An 18,850-nucleotide genomic window follows, 5' to 3' on the forward strand; every position below is an offset into this window, starting at 1 on the left:
GAAAGAACCTACCGCAAAATAAAGTTTTTTTTAAAGGCTTGGGAATGTAGCTCCCGGGTTCATTGCGCAGTACCATCACCACCACCACCACCACCCCAAAAAAATCCTCTTGCATAATTACTAGAGGGAAATCGGCGAAACTGTTCAGACTCCAGAACGGAACTACGGCTTAAGTGGAAGATCTCGCATTTTCTTCCCAGCGTGCCAGTCCACTTGCGCCTCCTCGAGGAGGAATGACACCGGAAGAATAGCCGCCAACTCTGTCTCTTTCCCCAGAGACCTCTTCCTCAACTCCGGCCAGCCCAGCAGGAGAAAACCCAACGTAGTTACCCGAGAGCTGGAGCTGCAAAAGGTCCCGCTCAGACGCCGAGCCTTCCGGAAGGGGCGTGGCCCGCCGGAAGTTCCCTCTTGAGAAACGAAAGCATTTCCGGCTTCCGGTGGCATGGCTGATACGTACCCTGAGGGCGCGCCCCCAACCCAGGTCAGGAAGAGGGAGCAGTTCGGGAGCAGGTTCCTGAGCGATCCGTCGAGTGTCTTTCACCATAATGCCTGGTAACTGCCCTGCCCCTCACCATACCTGCGACTCGACCCCGTCCCGCAGCTCCTGAGCGCTTCGAGAAGCTCTTGACCACCCGACCACTAGACCAGCTGCCCTGCCTGAGATGCTCTCCTCCCGGAGAGAGGTGCTTCCCAGCCAACGACCCTCCCTGCCCACAACTGAGACCTGAGGCTCCTAAGCTCCATGTTTGGTTTTCCCAGGGACAATGTGGAGTGGTCGGAAGAGCAGGCTGCGGCTGCCGAAAGGAAAGTGCAGGAGAACAGTGCCCAGCGGGTGTGCCAAGAGAAACAAGGTGCGCCCAGGTGGGGCCTGAGGGTATCGCCGGCCGTCGCCTTCCCCAGAGTCCAGAGAACTACAGCCCAAGATCCTTTGTTGCTGGCTTGATGCAGAACGGGAGAGGAGGGAGACAAGTGAGGAGAGAAAAGGGTGGCTTTTTAACAAAATCGTGCCGGGTCATTGAGAGTGCATTGCTTTTGATTTTAGGGGTTGTCGTGGTTTTATTTAAGGGAAGGTAACATTTTCTGATGATTGAATTTGAATCGTGTTGATGGGAACTGCGTGATCACGTGATCATCTTAGAGGATGTACTTTTTACATAATGTACACTTTGCTTAAAAGTTGCACTGAAGGGGCCAGGGATTTAAGTCAGTGGTTCCGCCGCCTGCCTCGCAAGCTCAAAAACCTGAGTTCGATCCCTGGTACAAAAAAAAAAAAGTTGCACTGAAACTAGATTTGAAGTGAACAGATTATAAACATTATTGGGAGATGTTATACATGACTGGTGCTAATGTGTCTTTGAAGTAGGACAATTGACATCAGATATAAATGAGTTTTGAGACCTAATTAAATAATTTTTAAATATTTACAGTTGATTATGAGGTTAATGCCCATAAATACTGGAATGACTTCTACAGAATTCATGAAAATGGGTTTTTCAAGGATAGACACTGGCTTTTTACGGAATTCCCTGAGCTGGCACCTAGCCAAAACCAAAATCACTTGAAGGATTTGCTCATGGAGAACAAGAGGAATGAAATCTCTGAATGCCAAAGCAGTAAGAATGGAACTGGTTTAACAACTAGTGGAGAACACCCCAAGTGTTCTTCAACCTGCCTGGGACATAAAACACAGTTACCTCCTGAGAAGGAAACTGTCGCTGAGAAATTCAATCACCTGCCAATTTGTGCTAAGTTTCCTGGATCCTCAGCCACCTACCGAATACTTGAGGTAACCTTGTTTTATTGTCCTGGTAGTGGAATTAAATTGTCATATTTTGCACACTGGGTAGAATAGAAAAGCTGACCATGAAAGTGATGTCTGTTTGATGAAAGTAACTGGATTTGGCCCTAATTGCCTCTGTTTTTTGAGCTGAGAAAGTGTCTGTATGGACACTCTTAAAAGAAACTCACAAATAGGGAACTACACACTCATCTTGAACAAGCCCCTTTAGCACCCGGGCACTGTTTCCTCTCAGCTTCATAATTGCATTTACTACTTTATTTAAAATAGGGTTGCTGGGGATTTAGCTCAGCAGTTCCACCTCCAGCCTTGCAAGTGCAAAGGCCCAAGTTCAATCCCCGGTACCAAAAAAACAAAAAAAACCCAGGGTTACTGTGCTCCTCTTTTTCTAAACTTTTCAACTTGATCTTTTTGTCCAATAATTGTATAATGGACCTCAGTAAGAAAATATTTCATCTACAGAACCATTTGCTAGAACTCAAAAAGTAAAGGCAGAGCCCATGTCTTTTTCTAGACCAGTTTCCCTCTATTAACAGAAGCCCTGTCTTTTCGTTGTGTCCTGGTTGTCTCCTTAAGGGTCCCTGAGGTCAAGACCAAGATGTAGCTCAGAGGTATGGTGCTTGCCTAGCTAGCTTGCTTAAGGGCCCAGGTCCCATCCCCAGGATCACAAAAAAAAAAAAGGAAATGTTATGGCTAGTAGTATACTTTCCCTAAATGCACAAGGTTATTTACTGTTTATTATTATGAAGATTCAGGAAATTAATAATAATAGATTCTCTTCTGTGATTAATAGTTTATTCCTATCTGCAGGTTGGTTGTGGTGTGGGAAACACAGTCTTTCCAATTTTACAAACTAACAAGTAAGTACAGTATGTTGTCAAATTTATGTGACAGTAAAGAGGAGAAAAGCAGAGTTTTGTTTTTTCAAAACTTTAAAGATCAAAGCCAGGCATGGTGGTGCACGCCAGAAACCCCAGCACTCAGGAGGCTGAGAGAGAAGGATCACTGTAAGGTTGCAGCCAACCTGTGCACTACATAGTGAGTTCAAGGCCAGCCTGAACTATAGATCATGACTTCGTCTCAAAAAAAAACAACTTTTACTATATCAAACTGTCAACCATAATCAACAAGAAGCATAGGTTACAAGGGATTTAGATTTCTACACTGTCCATTTATGGGTTATTTAATGTTATACGTGTTACCTTTGTTGTCAGGGAAATTAGATTTAAAACCTGCTACAGTGGCTAGGAAGTATAGGTCAGTGATAGAACACTTGCCTGGTGTACACAAGTACCTGTTTTCAGTCCCCAGCACTGAAAAAACAAATATATTATTGTGGTGGAGGGTTGATACAGCTCAGTGGCAGAGCAGTTGCATAGTGTGTGCAAGGCCCTAGTTTTGATCCCCAGCAACACACACACACAGGTTTTAATAAAGTAAGGACTAAAGCCTGTTAGACTTCCATTTTTCTTCTCTTTTTCTCTGTAAGGAACAATCAGTGGCTAAGCTATTACTCCTGAGGTGGAGTTAAGAAAGCTAACTTCTTTTTTTTCCACCTAGTATAAGGGATTGAACCCAGGACTTTTTTTCTTTTTTATTTTGAGACAGGGTCTTGCTAAGTCATTAAGTTGCCCAGGCTGAACTTGAATTTGTGATCCTCCTGCCTCAGCTTCCTAGAATACTGGGATTATAGGCATTCTCCCTCACACCCAGCAGGAAGCTGACCTACATAAAGTTGTTTCCATGTACTGTATGCTCTTAGTATCCATGCCAAATGGTAATATGGCTTCCTTGATAATATGTAATTAAAAATGGTAATATGTAATCCTTGACGATTACACCCTTGAATACATCATCTATAATCCCAGCAACTCAGGAGGCTGAGTCAGGGAGATCACATATTTGAGGCCAACCTGGCAACTTAGTGAGATCCTGTCTCAAAATAAAATTTTAAAATTATCAATGAGGATAAAAAAGAAGCATCAGTGAGGGTAAAAGCAAGTGGAGATGGCAACCTCTCCCGAGCTTAATTGTACCTTTTGTTGTTTTGTGGTACTAGGGATTGAACCTAGGATCTTGCCAGGGAAAACACATCCCAGACAAGTGCTGTACCACTGAGCCACACCTCCAGCCTAGTTGTGTAGCTTAAATGAGATTACTGTGTTCAGTACCTTATTAGAATTCACTGCTGATGTAATTTACCTTCTTAAAATTTAACACAGGCTTTTTACTGTCTGTTACTCAATTTCATTTTGTTTACCATAGCCTTATACAGGTTTATATCCTAGGAAGTATGTCTTGTTATTTATTCCTAAATAAATTGATCACATTCTCCATGTCCTGACTCTGTAGCTTCCCAAAATGTCCTTTTATTTATACTACATTGTTTCCTTCCTTCAGATTCTAGGTCAGAAACCTCTAGAAGGGCCAGGGATTTAGCTCAGTGGTTCTGCTGCTTGCTTCCCAAGTGCAAGGTCCCAAGTTCAATCCCCGGAACAAAAAAAAAAAAGAGAGAGAGAGAGAAAAACCTATAGAAAAAAACTTCCCCAATTAATACAGTCTAATTCACTATGAAGTCATTGCAGCCTTTCTAAGTTTCTTGTAATTCCTTAATGCTTACTGTCAGAGATTCCTAACATTTTTTAAACAATAAATTCTAGAGTTACAAGCTGTTTTATATTTTGATGTCTTCTAAATAAATGTTTGAAAAAATAAATGTGTTTCATACTTGAAAGCAGTTTAATAGGTACTGATATCAATTTAACATTTTGTATATTGCTACCCATGCTAACAGTTGTGCTGCATGTTGGGAATAACAAGAAAAATAAGCACTGAAGACCAGGGATTTAGCTCAGTGGCACTGCACCTGCCTCACAAGCACAAGTTCATGAATTCAGTCCCCAGTACCAAAAGAAAAAGAAACACTGGGACTTTTCTTGTTCCCCTTTGCCTGCTCAGCGTCTGGGATCACATCCAGCACATAATGAGATAGCAAGTATTTGGTGAGCAAATAAGTGAAAGATGTAATCTCTGCTGTCACATCACTCACTGTATAGTGAGGCAGGCAGACACAGCTGGATTCCTAGTGCAGAGGAAGAGCCACAGTAGCTCAGAGAGAAGAAAGACACAAAGATGCTCATGGCTCCATCAGGCAAGGCTTGATTGGGAGGCAAAGTAGATTTTGGTGGACAAAGGAAATACGATGTAATGGACCAGGGATTTAGCTCAGTGGTTCTGCCACCTGCCTCACAAGAGTAAGGACCCGAGTTTGATCCACAGGACCAAAAGAAAAGAAAATTAAGATGTTATTTTGAAACTCATCAAGCATTTGATAAAACTAATATTATAGTAATTGTATCTGTAGGACCTAAAGGAAGATATAGATTTTTTTAAAGATTTTAACATATGTATGTTCTAACAAGTGTCTCTGGATGAATGGTACAGTAGTGCTTCCCATTTGATGTTTTGACTGCTATACAGCGAAGACAATAATATAGTCCAATTTATAGCCTAATTGTTTTGTTCTTTTTTTCTACCCATTTCAGTGACCCAGGCCTCTTTGTTTATTGTTGTGATTTTTCTTCCGCAGCTGTAGAACTGGTCCAGGTAAGTACAGTGATTCCTATCAGTAATTTTTACTAATTAAAGGAAAAGGTGGTCTTCTAAAAGTTAAAGTCACTGTGTTCCTGTATTGTGGCCTGAAAAGATTTACTGAAGCAAACTGGAATAAAGAGCTGCACACTTGACTGCAAACCTCTGTGCAGGGTTCTTGACTTCTCTAAACTTATTTTAAGGATTGAAATTAAAAGATTCATCTGGGCATGGAAATGTATGTAATCCTGCCTCTCTGGGAGGCTGAGACAGGAGGATCTTTGCAAGTTCAAGGCCAGCCTAGGCTACATAGTGAGTTCAAGGCCAGCCTGAACTATATAGGAAGACCTTACCTCAAAAAACCAAAAGGAAAAAAAGGAAATGATTTGGCTCAGTTGGGGTTAAGGTACAAGAAACAAGTAGATAAACCCAAGCAATAAAGAGAAATTCACAGAAGATAAGGGTACAGTGCATAGCCCAGGCCTAAAAAGGTGTCAGATACCAGAGGAAGCAGGCAGCTAGTGAGGTGGCACCGCCTCTCCTATCATAGCACCCATCAGCTCGTGGTGCTGACCCTTCACTGCCTGGTATCCATTTTTTCTTTTAACCCATCTTTCTAGTAGGGTTTACTGTGTTTGTACTTGATCCTGACATGCTTGCTCTTCCCAGTCGCTTATAAGCCCACCCCATTCAGGTATTCACAGACCCTCACCAGAGAGGCTGTTCCACTTCCAAAGTCCCCAGAGTCTGGGTGACATAAATTACTTGCCCTATTTGACTCCACTCTGGCCAGTGAGGAACAAAGTCACATTTTTTTTTATTGAGTTTATTGGTACATTTAGGGATACAGTACAGTTACATTCATTGTTGGGATATTGTACCTTTACATGGCAAGTCTTGATTCTCATTTTTTTCCCCTTACCTCTGCCCTCCCTTCACCCCCTCCTCTCCTCCCCATCTACAAACACTTTATTTTCATCTTTTCATTCTCTCACATTTTTTTCTTTTCCCTTTTTGTTCTTCCCCTACGTATCACACCTTCCCTACACCTTTAGCTCCTTTCCTCCCATTTCTAAATGTCAGTAATCTTATTAGAATCTTATGCATTGTTGCAGAATATTCACACCAGGGAAACTATTTGGTATTTACACATGTGGGACTTATTTATTTCACTTAGGAGTATATCTTCAATATGTATCCATTTTCCTATGAATGAATCTATTCTCTCGCTCTTTATGGCTGAGTAATATTCCATTTTATAGAAAAACCACAACTTCTTTATCCAGTTTCCAACGGATGGGCAAATAGGTTGTTTCCAAGATTTAGCTATTACAAACTGTGCCGCTATAAACATGGGTGCACATACTTCTCTGTGATATGATTCTTTTAGTTCTCTTGGAAAGATACCCAACAGAGGGATGGCTGGGTCAAATGGAACCTCCAGTCCAAGCTCTTTGAGGTATCTCCATATTGATTTCCATAGTGGTTGCACTAGTCTGCACTCCCACCAACAATGGAGGAGGGTTCCTTTCTCCCCACAACCCCGCCAACATTTGTTATTGTGTGATTTCTTGATAGCAGCCATTCTTTGTGGGGTGAGGTGGAATCTCAGTGTTGTTTTCATCTGCATCTCTCGAATGACCAGTGATGTGGAACATTTTTTCATATATTTTCTTGCTGCTTTTACTTCTTTGTATGAGAAATGTCTGTTCATTTCGGATGCCCATGTTTGGATCGGGTCTTTATATTTGGGGGGACTGATTGTTTTGAGTTCTTTATATATCCTTGATAATAGTCCAAAGTCACATTTTTGACATGACTAAAATGTATGGGGAAGGTACCCCAAAATGTATCTTTTAACTGTAATATATGCTTCTATTAGCACAGGAGCCCAGGAATTGGTGGTTCTATCTTTCTGAATTATTGTAGCTCAAGACCAGATGAGTGGCTGGGCATGGTAGCAAACACCTTCAGGGGAGGCTGAGGCAGGAGGATTCCCACAAATTTGAGGCCAGCCTGGGCTACATAACAAGACCTCGCCTCGAAAAAAACAAAACAGTGGGCCAGAGATTTAGCTCAGTGGTTCCAACACCTGCCTTGAAAGCACAAGGTCCTGATTCAATCCCTGATACCAAAAAAAAAAAAACAGGTGACTACCAAGACTTACCTCCTTAATTGTATAGTAACAAAGTGTAGATTAAATTTTCTTATATCTAAAGAAGTGGATTTTCCTGGAGAATTCTGTGGTCTATGTGGTATTCTGTAGGGCATTTTTGTTTTTGTTTTTTGTTTGTTTTTGTTTTGCTTGTTTATTTTTGCTTTTTGAGACAGGGTCTCACTATGTAATTGAGACTGACCTGGAGCTCACTATGTATGTAGCCCAGTCTAGTCTCAAACTCACAGCGATCCTCTTGCCTCAGCCTCCCAAGTGCTGGGATTACAGGCATGTGCCACTGCTTTTGTTTTTTAAACAGTTGAGTTTTATTTGTTAATTGTTACCAGGGATTGAACTCTGGACCTTGTACTTGGCGAGGCAGGCAGCTGCACGCTAAGCTAAATCCTGGCCGTTGTAGGTAATTGTTTTAAATCGTGCTTTTAAAATATAGTTCGTCTTTCCCCCTCTGAAGTTTTTTTCTTTGTTGGTCATTTGTTTTCCTGATCATTCTCCAATCCTCAGATCTGATTCCATACATGGTAATTACGGAAAATGCATCAAAAAAAAAGAATGAAAGGAATTAGAATATTCAATTTTAATAGTACCACTTAGTTCTACAGGACTTCCCCTTGGTTGGTCTGATTCTTACTCCATAAGTCCCCCTAGAAAACCTTGTGCTGTAGTGACTGCAAGTGACATTTTAGCAAGAGAATCTTTTCTCCAGGGTGTTTGCACATTTTCTGACCCCACTTGTCTGTTTGCCTGTAGACAAACTCAGAATACAACCCGTCTCGATGTTTTGCCTTTGTTCATGATCTTTGTGATGAAGATCAGAGTTACCCAGTGCCTGAGAACAGTATTGATGTCATCGTTCTTATATTTGTTCTTTCAGCGATTGTTCCAGACAAGTAAGTTTTAGGTCCCTTAAATAATAGCCTAACAAAAGCAAAGTTTTGGTCAGAGACCTTGAGGTAAAGTCCTAAATAGAAAGTGTTTCATTTATGTTCTAGTAGACATGAAGAGGCCACCTCATTCGTAGTCTTGACATCTACCTTCTGTGTCAGTTACCTTCAGGCTTGGTTCTTCGCTGTGAAGGAAGAACAGTCTGTAATTTACAGGGTATGATAATCTCAAGGCCTCCTTTTCCAAGTTGTGGGTACCACAGTTGTTAGACAATATCTTGTAGCCAGGTGTGGTGGCACATGCCAGTAATCCCAGTGCTGTGGGGGCTGAGGACTCCTGGACTGCTACAAGTTAGAGGCCAATCTGAACTACATAGTGAGACTGCCTCAAAAAAAGAAAAACTAGAAGCCGGGTGTAGTGGCAAACATGCCTGTAATCCCAGCACTTGGGAGGCTGAGGCAGGAGGATTGTCAGGTATGAGGCCAGTCTGGGCTACATAGTGAGTTCAAGGCCAGCCTGAACTACACAGGCTGCCTCAAAAAATTTAGATAATATCTCATTATTGGTCTTCTAAGTATTGGAAATAAAACAAACTTATTAACAGTATAGAATTTACATTGAAGCTCAACCTGGGTATTTTCTAAAGCTTAAGTTTTGCAGAAATGAGTATAGAATTCCACAAAATCAGGTTTCAGTAAAAGGAAAGTCAAATGCTGTACTTTAAAAAGATACCATTAAAATCTTACATGCAGGGGCCTGGGGATATAGCTCAGTGATAGATTGCTTAGTAAGTACAGGCAGGATTCAGTTCATACCACGTACACACAAAGCCAGGCACACGGGCACACACCTGTAGTCCTAGCTACTGAGGAAGTTAAGGCAGGAAGCTTGCGCGATGCCAGCCTGGACAATATAAAGTGACCTTATCTCTTAACAAAGAAAGAATGAAAAGCAAACCTCAGACCTTGTGTACAGTAGTCCATGGAACTGTTTCAGGGCAGTACAGTCAGAGAGATTCAGGCACCATTGGCTAATCCCATACAAGCGTTTGACACTATTTGACTTAAGTTGAGTCAGAACAGAGGTAAGGGCTTGGTGTGTACCGAACACCAGAGTTCTGGGACTAGTGTAGTTCCTTCGAGACCTGAAATGTCTCCGCTGAGGCCAGAGGGTCACCACAAGTTTGAGGAAAGCCTGGGCTACTTAGACCCTGTCTCAAAAAACAAAACCAAAAACCAGCTGTCTAATTTGTGACTGTCAAGGCCAAAGGTTCTGAAGTAATTAGTGTTAGAGGTCAAAGTAAGCAGGTATCAGAAAAATCAGGTCACATGACTCAGGATAGCAAGGACCCAGTCGTGGCTCTGCTGGGCCGGAGTGTGGAGCAGTTGACCTAGTTCTCAGCCTACTTTTCCTTTAGAGTAGCTTCAGAGTCATCTGGTCTCACAGGAATGTTACGATACCCTGGAATATGTTTTCAAAGTTTGTAGCCCGTGTGCTCCCAAATGTAAGTACGCGTAACCCTACACTGAACAATTTTTGAAGAATACTGCATGTATTAGCCTTCTGTCACTATAAATTAATACCTGAAGTAATCAGTTTATAAAGAGAAAATGTTCATTCTGGCTTGTTATTTCCAAGCTATATTCCAGTTATTTGGTCCTTTAGCTCTTAGACCTGCAACAGGGCAGCACATTGTAGAGAGCAGAAATAGACTACCTCATGGCCAGAAGGCAAAAGAGGAAGAAGAAGGCAGCAGGTTCCCACAGTCCCCTGAACAGTACATCCCCAGTAACCTAATGACCCTTCAGGTCTCTGCCACATTTAATAGCAGCACACCAGGGACCAAGCCACATAGTGAATATTCCACATGCAAAAGCTAGCAGTGCCCATGAAAAGTGAAGTCACATGTAGAACACTGTACCTGTAGTAGTGTGTGCTGATTGTATCACCACATAAACTGCAGATTCATTTAAACCAGGCGTGGTAGTACGTGCCTATAATCCTAGCATTCTGGAAACAGCACAGTCTGCATTGAGAGAGCTCAGGTCTAGTGGAGCAGCAGAAGAGTGACTAGAAGTCCCATACTTAATGGCCAGGGCTCCCAACCAAGGCAGGCATGATGATGCCAGGACCCCAAGGAAGGGAGCCAGTGTAATAACAATGTTCCCGGAGCAGGTCGTCTTCTGGTCTACGAACTACAGCAAGGGCGGAGAAGCTAGTTTCAGGGTTGGTATATCACAGTTAGGAACTCCTTTGGTTTTGGGGGGGTTGTGCGCCAATGAAAAGGAACGCTGTGCCTAAGGAAACCTAAACTTTATCCCTCATTGTTCCACAGGATGCAGAAAGCTATAAACAGACTGAGCAGGCTTCTGAAGTCTGGAGGGGTGATTCTTCTACGAGATTATGGCCGTTATGACATGGCTCAGCTCCGGTTTAAAAAAGGTATTTTGCCACAGTAATCAAAGTGATGGTGGGCTGGGGATTTAGCCCAGTGGTTCTGCTGCCTACCTCGCAAGCACAAGGTCCCAAGTTCGATCCCTGGTACCAAAAAAGAAAAAAGAAAAACATGGCTTTGCCAACAACATTCAATTCAGTGGAAATAGATTCCAGAGTTAAAGTCCTGTATGTAAAACCATTTAATATACAAGGGAAGACAGTTACTTTAGAAGTGCTATTTTCAGGAAAATATTTGATTATGTAAGAAATTGTAAATGCCATATGATAAAAGATGCCATTAAAAAGTTACAGGGGCCAGGCATGGTGACACACGCCTGTAATCCCAGCACTCCGGAGGCTGAGGCAAGAGGATCGCATTGAGTTCGAGACCAACCTGGGCTACATAGTGAGTTCCAGGTCAGTCTCAACTACATAGTGAGCCCCTGACTCAAAAAAAAAAAAGTTACGGGGGTGGGGGTGGATTTAGCTCAGTGGTGCCACACCTGCCTCGAAAGTGCAAGGTCCTGAGTTCAATCCCTGGTATGGAGAAGGGGGGCTTACAAGCGGGAAAGAGATAAAATAATTTATTTTTTTAAAAAAAAGGTTACATCCTGAGTTTGATCCCTGGTGCCAGAAAATCAAAGTTACAAGAGGACTAGGGGTGTAGCTTAGTGGTAGAGCACTTGCCTGGCGTGCATAGTGCCCTAGGTTCAATTCCCAGCAATCTAAATAAGTAAACAAAATTTGAAGACAATGGGTTGGTCCCCAGCACCAAAAATAAAAAATAAAAAACTTGAAAGACAAGTGACAAATTGAAGAGATATACAGTCTTTTCCAAAGGTTGTTGTGCAGTTGATAAGGAAAAGCCCAGTGACCCAGCCCAAAAACCATTCACATAAGAGCATATCTGTATGGCCAGTAAACAGAACTTCCAAGAAGTAGATGTAGAGATGATTCTTCATAACCCTTTTGCTGATCAAAGAAAGAGGCACACTTCTCCATTTCTGGTAGAAATAGAAATTACTGTGGCCTTTTTCTCCTCGCTTCCATACTGGGATTGAATCCACAGCCTTCACCTTGACCCACATGCCCATTCCTTTTTATGTTTTTTATTTTGAGACAGGGTTTTGCTAAGCTGCTCACTCACACTCGAGATCCTCCTGCCTCAGCCTCCCGGAGTGCTGGGATTACAGGTGTCTACTTCCATGCTCATCTCAGCCATGGTCTCCTTTAAAGCACCCTGATGTTATTCAGTCCAACAGTCTTTGGGGGAATCATTCTACCTTGTTTTGTTTTAAGGCACATAATATATATGTTTAAGCAAAATCTTGGAAACAAAGTTAATGCCTCTGGACAGAAGGATGTTGTAGGAGTGGGGAATTGAGCTCAGTAGTGCCTCTCCTGCCTGGCAAGTGCAAGGTCCTGAGTTCGATCCCTGGTACCAAAAAAGAAAAAAGAAAAAGCATGTTGCAAATACCCCTAACGTGGCTCCTGTACCACTGAGTTTGGAGGATTGTCTTTATTACTAAGTGAGAAAAGCAATGTTTACATGATTATTTTAACTTAGTCCCAAGAATAATAATCACTGGAAGAAAAAAGAAAAAAAAAAGTATATATACTTAGTAGACGTTCAAAAAGATAGAAGGATTACGTGCCAGATTGTAAGGCCAGGGAGATTAGCAGGTGAGGCATGTCCATGATAAAAACAGTGAGTTTTCATGTACATGAATATGTGTGTGAAAACAGAAAGACATGAAAGAGAAGAGTCACCAAAATAGTAATTAACGGTGGCTGTTTTGAACTTGGCAGCCGCGTGGCTTGTGAGGTTTTTTGTTTTTTGTTGTTGTTGTTGGGGTTCTGTTTGTTGTTTTGTTTTTTTTATTTTAGCGAAGTTTATGCCATTAATTTAAACTAGAAGTGGGAAAATAAAAATAAATTCTTTTCATCGAACAAGTCTAGAACACAACGCTAAGAATCATCTGTGTTACCCAACACTGAAGTTGGCTCTTCCTGTTTAGCTGCTCTTCTCCACAGCACCATCCCCTCTTAAGAGAGAAACTACAGGGCCGGGGATGTAGCTGAGCGGCACTGCACCTGCCTCGCAAGCGCAAGGTCCTGAGTTAGATCCCAGTACCAAAAAACAGAGAGAAACTGCAGCCTCCCGCAGAATACCTAGTATAACCAGTAAAGGAGTTTGTTGTGTACTCAAGAAATTGATATCTTCATGCAATTTGATTGTGTTTCCCTGGTTTTTGTGACATCTTCTGCAGGTCAGTGTCTCTCTGGAAATTTTTATGTGCGAGGCGATGGCACCAGAGTTTACTTCTTCACTCAAGGTATGAAAACATGTTCTTTATTTAGGCTAAAAGTCCCCAGAACACCAGGTCATAGGGTCTTCAGGGCGTTTCACAAGGAAAACCATCTGGCCCCTCCTCGCAGCAGCCTTTCCCCTGAAGTTTCCACTTTTCCACACTCACTGAACTGCTCACTGGTCCCCAGGCAGCCACGGCTTATGCTGGCCTCCAGTTCACTGCTTTGTTTTCTCCTTTCCTCTACTTTATACAAAACAAGAACCTGCCTGTCTTGCAAAACTCATCCTCAGGTCTGGCTGGTTTGCCTGTCCACCGGGCTGTGCTTTAGGTGCAGCTGCATCAGAGTGAGGAGCCCAGAACTGTGCCCCTCTGTTGCTTGACCCGTCCAAAAGCTTCATCTTCTATCACTGCTTCGTGAATACACCATTCTTGAGTTCTTCCTGAGTCACATACTTTGAACCTTTGGATAAAATGATGACGCCCCTAAAAGAATTGCTTTCACAGACACATATAAAGATTTTTGTATATAGTTTTTTGTTTAAAAAAGAAGAAGCCAAATGTGGTGGTGCATGTCTATAATCCCAGCACCCGGGAGGCAGAGGCAGGAGGATTGCCATGAGTTTGAGGCTAGCCTGGTTACATAGTGAGTTCAAGGCCAGCCTGAAGTATACAGTGAGACCCTGGCTCTCAAAAAAAAAAGGAATATAGCTCAGTACTAGAATCCTTGCTTAGCATCAATCCTTAGTACTGTGAAAACAGAGAAAGTGTGTGTGTAGATGCCATTAAAAAGTTACAGGGGCCAGGCATGGTGACACACGCCTGTAATCCCAGCACTCCGGAGGCTGAGGCAAGAGGATCACATTGAGTTCGAGACCAACCTGGGCTACATAGTGAGTTCCAGGTCAGTCTCAACTACATAGTGAGACCCTGACTCAAAAAAAAAAAGTTACGGGGGTGGGGGTGGATTTAGCTCAGTGGTGCCACACCTGCCTCGAAAGTGCAAGGTCCTGAGTTCAATCCCTGGTATGGAGAAGGGGGGCTTACAAGCGGGAAAGAGATAAAATAATTTATTTTTTTAAAAAAAAGGTTACATCCTGAGTTTGATCCCTGGTGCCAGAAAATCAAAGTTACAAGAGGACTAGGGGTGTAGCTTAGTGGTAGAGCACTTGCCTGGCGTGCATAGTGCCCTAGGTTCAATTCCCAGCAATCCAAATAAGTAAACAAAATTTGAAGACAATGGGTTGGTCCCCAGCACCAAAAATAAAAAATAAAAAACTTGAAAGACAAGTGACAAATTGAAGAGATATACAGTCTTTTCCAAAGGTTGTTGTGCAGTTGATAAGGAAAAGCCCAGTGACCCAGCCCAAAAACCATTCACATAAGAGCATATCTGTATGGCCAGTAAACAGAACTTCCAAGAAGTAGATGTAGAGATGATTCTTCATAACCCTTTTGCTGATCAAAGAAAGAGGCACACTTCTCCATTTCTGGTAGAAATAGAAATTACTGTGGCCTTTTTCTCCTCGCTTCCATACTGGGATTGAATCCACAGCCTTCACCTTGACCCACATGCCCATTCCTTTTTATGTTTTTTATTTTGAGACAGGGTTTTGCTAAGCTGCTCACTCACACTCGAGATCCTCCTGCCTCAGCCTCCCGGAGTGCTGGGATTACAGGTGTCTACTTCCATGCTCATCTCAGCCATGGTCTCCTTTAAAGCACCCTGATGTTATTCAGTCCAACAGTCTTTGGGGGAATCATTCTACCTTGTTTTGTTTTAAGGCACATAATATATATGTTTAAGCAAAATCTTGGAAACAAAGTTAATGCCTCTGGACAGAAGGATGTTGTAGGAGTGGGGAATTGAGCTCAGTAGTGCCTCTCCTGCCTGGCAAGTGCAAGGTCCTGAGTTCGATCCCTGGTACCAAAAAAGAAAAAAGAAAAAGCATGTTGCAAATACCCCTAACGTGGCTCCTGTACCACTGAGTTTGGAGGATTGTCTTTATTACTAAGTGAGAAAAGCAATGTTTACATGATTATTTTAACTTAGTCCCAAGAATAATAATCACTGGAAGAAAAAAGAAAAAAAAAAGTATATATACTTAGTAGACGTTCAGAAAGATAGAAGGATTACGTGCCAGATTGTAAGGCCAGGGAGATTAGCAGGTGAGGCATGTCCATGATAAAAACAGTGAGTTTTCATGTACATGAATATGTGTGTGAAAACAGAAAGACATGAAAGAGAAGAGTCACCAAAATAGTAATTAACGGTGGCTGTTTTGAACTTGGCAGCCGCGTGGCTTGTGAGGTTTTTTGTTTTTTGTTGTTGTTGTTGGGGTTCTGTTTGTTGTTTTGTTTTTTTTATTTTAGCGAAGTTTATGCCATTAATTTAAACTAGAAGTGGGAAAATAAAAATAAATTCTTTTCATCGAACAAGTCTAGAACACAACGCTAAGAATCATCTGTGTTACCCAACACTGAAGTTGACTCTTCCTGTTTAGCTGCTCTTCTCCACAGCACCATCCCCTCTTAAGAGAGAAACTACAGGGCCGGGGATGTAGCTGAGCGGCACTGCACCTGCCTCGCAAGCGCAAGGTCCTGAGTTAGATCCCAGTACCAAAAAACAGAGAGAAACTGCAGCCTCCCGCAGAATACCTAGTATAACCAGTAAAGGAGTTTGTTGTGTACTCAAGAAATTGATATCTTCATGCAATTTGATTGCGTTTCCCTGGTTTTTGTGACATCTTCTGCAGGTCAGTGTCTCTCTGGAAATTTTTATGTGCGAGGCGATGGCACCAGAGTTTACTTCTTCACTCAAGGTATGAAAACATGTTCTTTATTTAGGCTAAAAGTCCCCAGAACACCAGGTCATAGGGTCTTCAGGGCGTTTCACAAGGAAAACCATCTGGCCCCTCCTCGCAGCAGCCTTTCCCCTGAAGTTTCCACTTTTCCACACTCACTGAACTGCTCACTGGTCCCCAGGCAGCCACGGCTTATGCTGGCCTCCAGTTCACTGCTTTGTTTTCTCCTTTCCTCTACTTTATACAAAACAAGAACCTGCCTGTCTTGCAAAACTCATCCTCAGGTCTGGCTGGTTTGCCTGTCCACCGGGCTGTGCTTTAGGTGCAGCTGCATCAGAGTGAGGAGCCCAGAACTGTGCCCCTCTGTTGCTTGACCCGTCCAAAAGCTTCATCTTCTATCACTGCTTCGTGAATACACCATTCTTGAGTTCTTCCTGAGTCACATACTTTGAACCTTTGGATAAAATGATGACGCCCCTAAAAGAATTGCTTTCACAGACACATATAAAGATTTTTGTATATAGTTTTTTGTTTAAAAAAGAAGAAGCCAAATGTGGTGGTGCATGTCTATAATCCCAGCACCCGGGAGGCAGAGGCAGGAGGATTGCCATGAGTTTGAGGCTAGCCTGGTTACATAGTGAGTTCAAGGCCAGCCTGAAGTATACAGTGAGACCCTGGCTCTCAAAAAAAAAAGGAATATAGCTCAGTACTAGAATCCTTGCTTAGCATCAATCCTTAGTACTGTGAAAACAGAGAAAGTGTGTGTGTATGTGTGTGTGTGTGTAACTTCACTAGTGGCTGGGCCTTGGATTCCAGGCCACCCTTCAAAAGGCTTTCCCAACCTGAATGTTAACTTGCTATTTCCAAGCCATCACTGCATGAATCACTTTTAACATGAGAAGTAGTTGACAAAATTTCTCTTTTTCATGAAAAAAATAAACATCTCCTCTTTCCAAACCAGATGAACTGGACACACTTTTCACTACTGCGGGACTAGAAAAGGTGCAGAATCTGGTGGATCGCCGATTGCAGGTGAACCGAGGAAAACAGTTGACAATGTACCGAGTTTGGATTCAGTGCAAATACCGAAAGCCTCTTCTGCCCAGTACCCACTGAAGGGCCCCTGCTCCTGACCTGACTCAAGCTCATTATCTTTCGGATTTCTTAAAAAGAATATCTATAAATAGTGTATTGTTAATGTTGTTACTGTTCAAACAGGGGCCAGGCTTGATGGTGCACACCTGTAATCCCAGTACTCGGGAGGCTGAGACAGACAGATCACTGGGAGTTCAAGGCCAGCCTAAACTGCATAGCAAGACCCTGTCTAAAAAAAAATTTTTTTTTAGACAAGGGCTGGGGGATGGTTCAGTGGTAAAGAGCTCAACTGTATGGTTCTGTCCCCCATACAGCAAAGAAAAAAAATGTTAACCCTGAACCTAGGAAAACTTATTTATTAACAAGGTAAACATCAGAAGGATTGTTGTGAGTTTGAGGCCAGCCTGAAATACAAAGCAAGACACTATCTCAAAAAACTAGAACATGATAAACAATTTTGTCTTATCTGTGAAGCCCATTAATATTGATGTAAACTTTTTGCAAGTTTCTTTTCTCAATCTGTCTTGTCATTTTGTAAGTGAATGAATTTTTTTAATAAATGAGATGTTATACATAGGAATTACGAATTTAAAAACTAGGATTTGCCAAGTGTGGCAGCGGTCAGCTATAATCCCAACACTCTGGAAAGCTGAGGAAGGAGGATCATAAGTTCAAGCCCAGACTAGACAACATTTTAGCCAGACCCTGCCTCAAAATAAATACAAAAAAAAAAAAAAAAAAAAAAAGGGCTAACGATATAATTCAGTACAGATGCCCTAGGATTATTTGGTTCCCAATACCACAAGAAACATAGAAACGGCATAGCATGTGCTTAGTATGTGCAAGACCCTGTAGTTTGGTCTCTAGCACCAAAAAAAAGATATATTCCAGGTAAAGTTGTTACATATAACAAGTGCCCCTTTGCTATTAAGTTTTATTAAATTATTTTCAGATTCCAGTAACTTGTCTTTCCAATTGCAGTTCATACATAAAACGATGACTAATTATCCCATTAAGTCATGGGAAAGCAAGTTGGAAAGAATCTTCTGTCTTAGGATGCTTTTCCTAGGACAGGCTTCAAAAATGTGGTATTTTGGGGCGGGGGATTTAGCTCAGTGGTTCTGCCACCTGCCTTCCACACAAAAGGACCTGAGTTCGATCCCTGGTACCAAAAATACAGATATAGTATTCTCGTTAAGTAAATACTAGTGGTCTCCACTTTAAACATTAGTTCTCTGGAATTTTCACACATTGTTTCCCTTCTGATGTGTACTTAAAATATTAAAAGGATCTTTAACCAGGCATGGTGATACCTTCCTACAGTCGCAGTACTTGGGAGGCAGGAGGATCACAAGTTTAAAGCCAGCCTGCACAGAGAGTGCTACCCTTCTCTCTCAAAAAAAAAAAATAACATTTACTTTTAGCAAAATTGTCTCATTTTTTTAAATTATGCCCTTAAATGTTTAACGCAAAAGGAATTGTCCTATTTCAGCCACATCACTTTTGAAAGTGAATGTGATCATCATCCATGTAATCCCTTATAGCTGGGGATTTAGCTCAATGCTTCTGCTGCCTACCTCAAAAGTGCAAGGTCCCAGGTTCAATCCCCAGTACCAAACAAACATAATCCCTTGTATATGTTCCCTCCTGATGGCTAGGGTATATTTTTGTTATTGTTGTTCTGTCTTTTCTTTGAGGGATTGGTGGGGGGTGTTTTGGTTTGGTTATGTTTTGTGACACCAGGGATCAAACTCAGGAC

The 18,850-nt window shown here is 42.1% G+C and overlaps 1 protein-coding gene across 1 annotated transcript; it reads left to right on the forward strand.

Moving 5' to 3' along the window:
• The first annotated feature begins 399 nt into the window (after positions 1-399).
• On the forward strand, positions 400-17,782 carry Mettl2a (methyltransferase like 2A). Its single transcript, XM_010637496.3, has 9 exons — positions 400-552; positions 760-851; positions 1,428-1,786; positions 2,609-2,658; positions 5,344-5,404; positions 8,313-8,452; positions 10,783-10,889; positions 13,154-13,219; positions 16,958-17,782. Exons 1-9 carry the CDS (start codon positions 443-445, stop codon positions 17,110-17,112), a joined length of 1,140 nt encoding a protein of 379 aa, XP_010635798.1. The 5' UTR covers positions 400-442; the 3' UTR covers positions 17,113-17,782.
• The last annotated feature ends 1,068 nt before the right edge of the window (positions 17,783-18,850 follow it).

Source organism: Fukomys damarensis, unplaced genomic scaffold, assembly GCF_012274545.1.
Source record: "Fukomys damarensis isolate Sample0158 unplaced genomic scaffold, DMR_v1.0_HiC HiC_scaffold_23, whole genome shotgun sequence".
In the NCBI taxonomy this organism is placed as follows: Eukaryota; Metazoa; Chordata; class Mammalia; order Rodentia; family Bathyergidae; genus Fukomys; species Fukomys damarensis.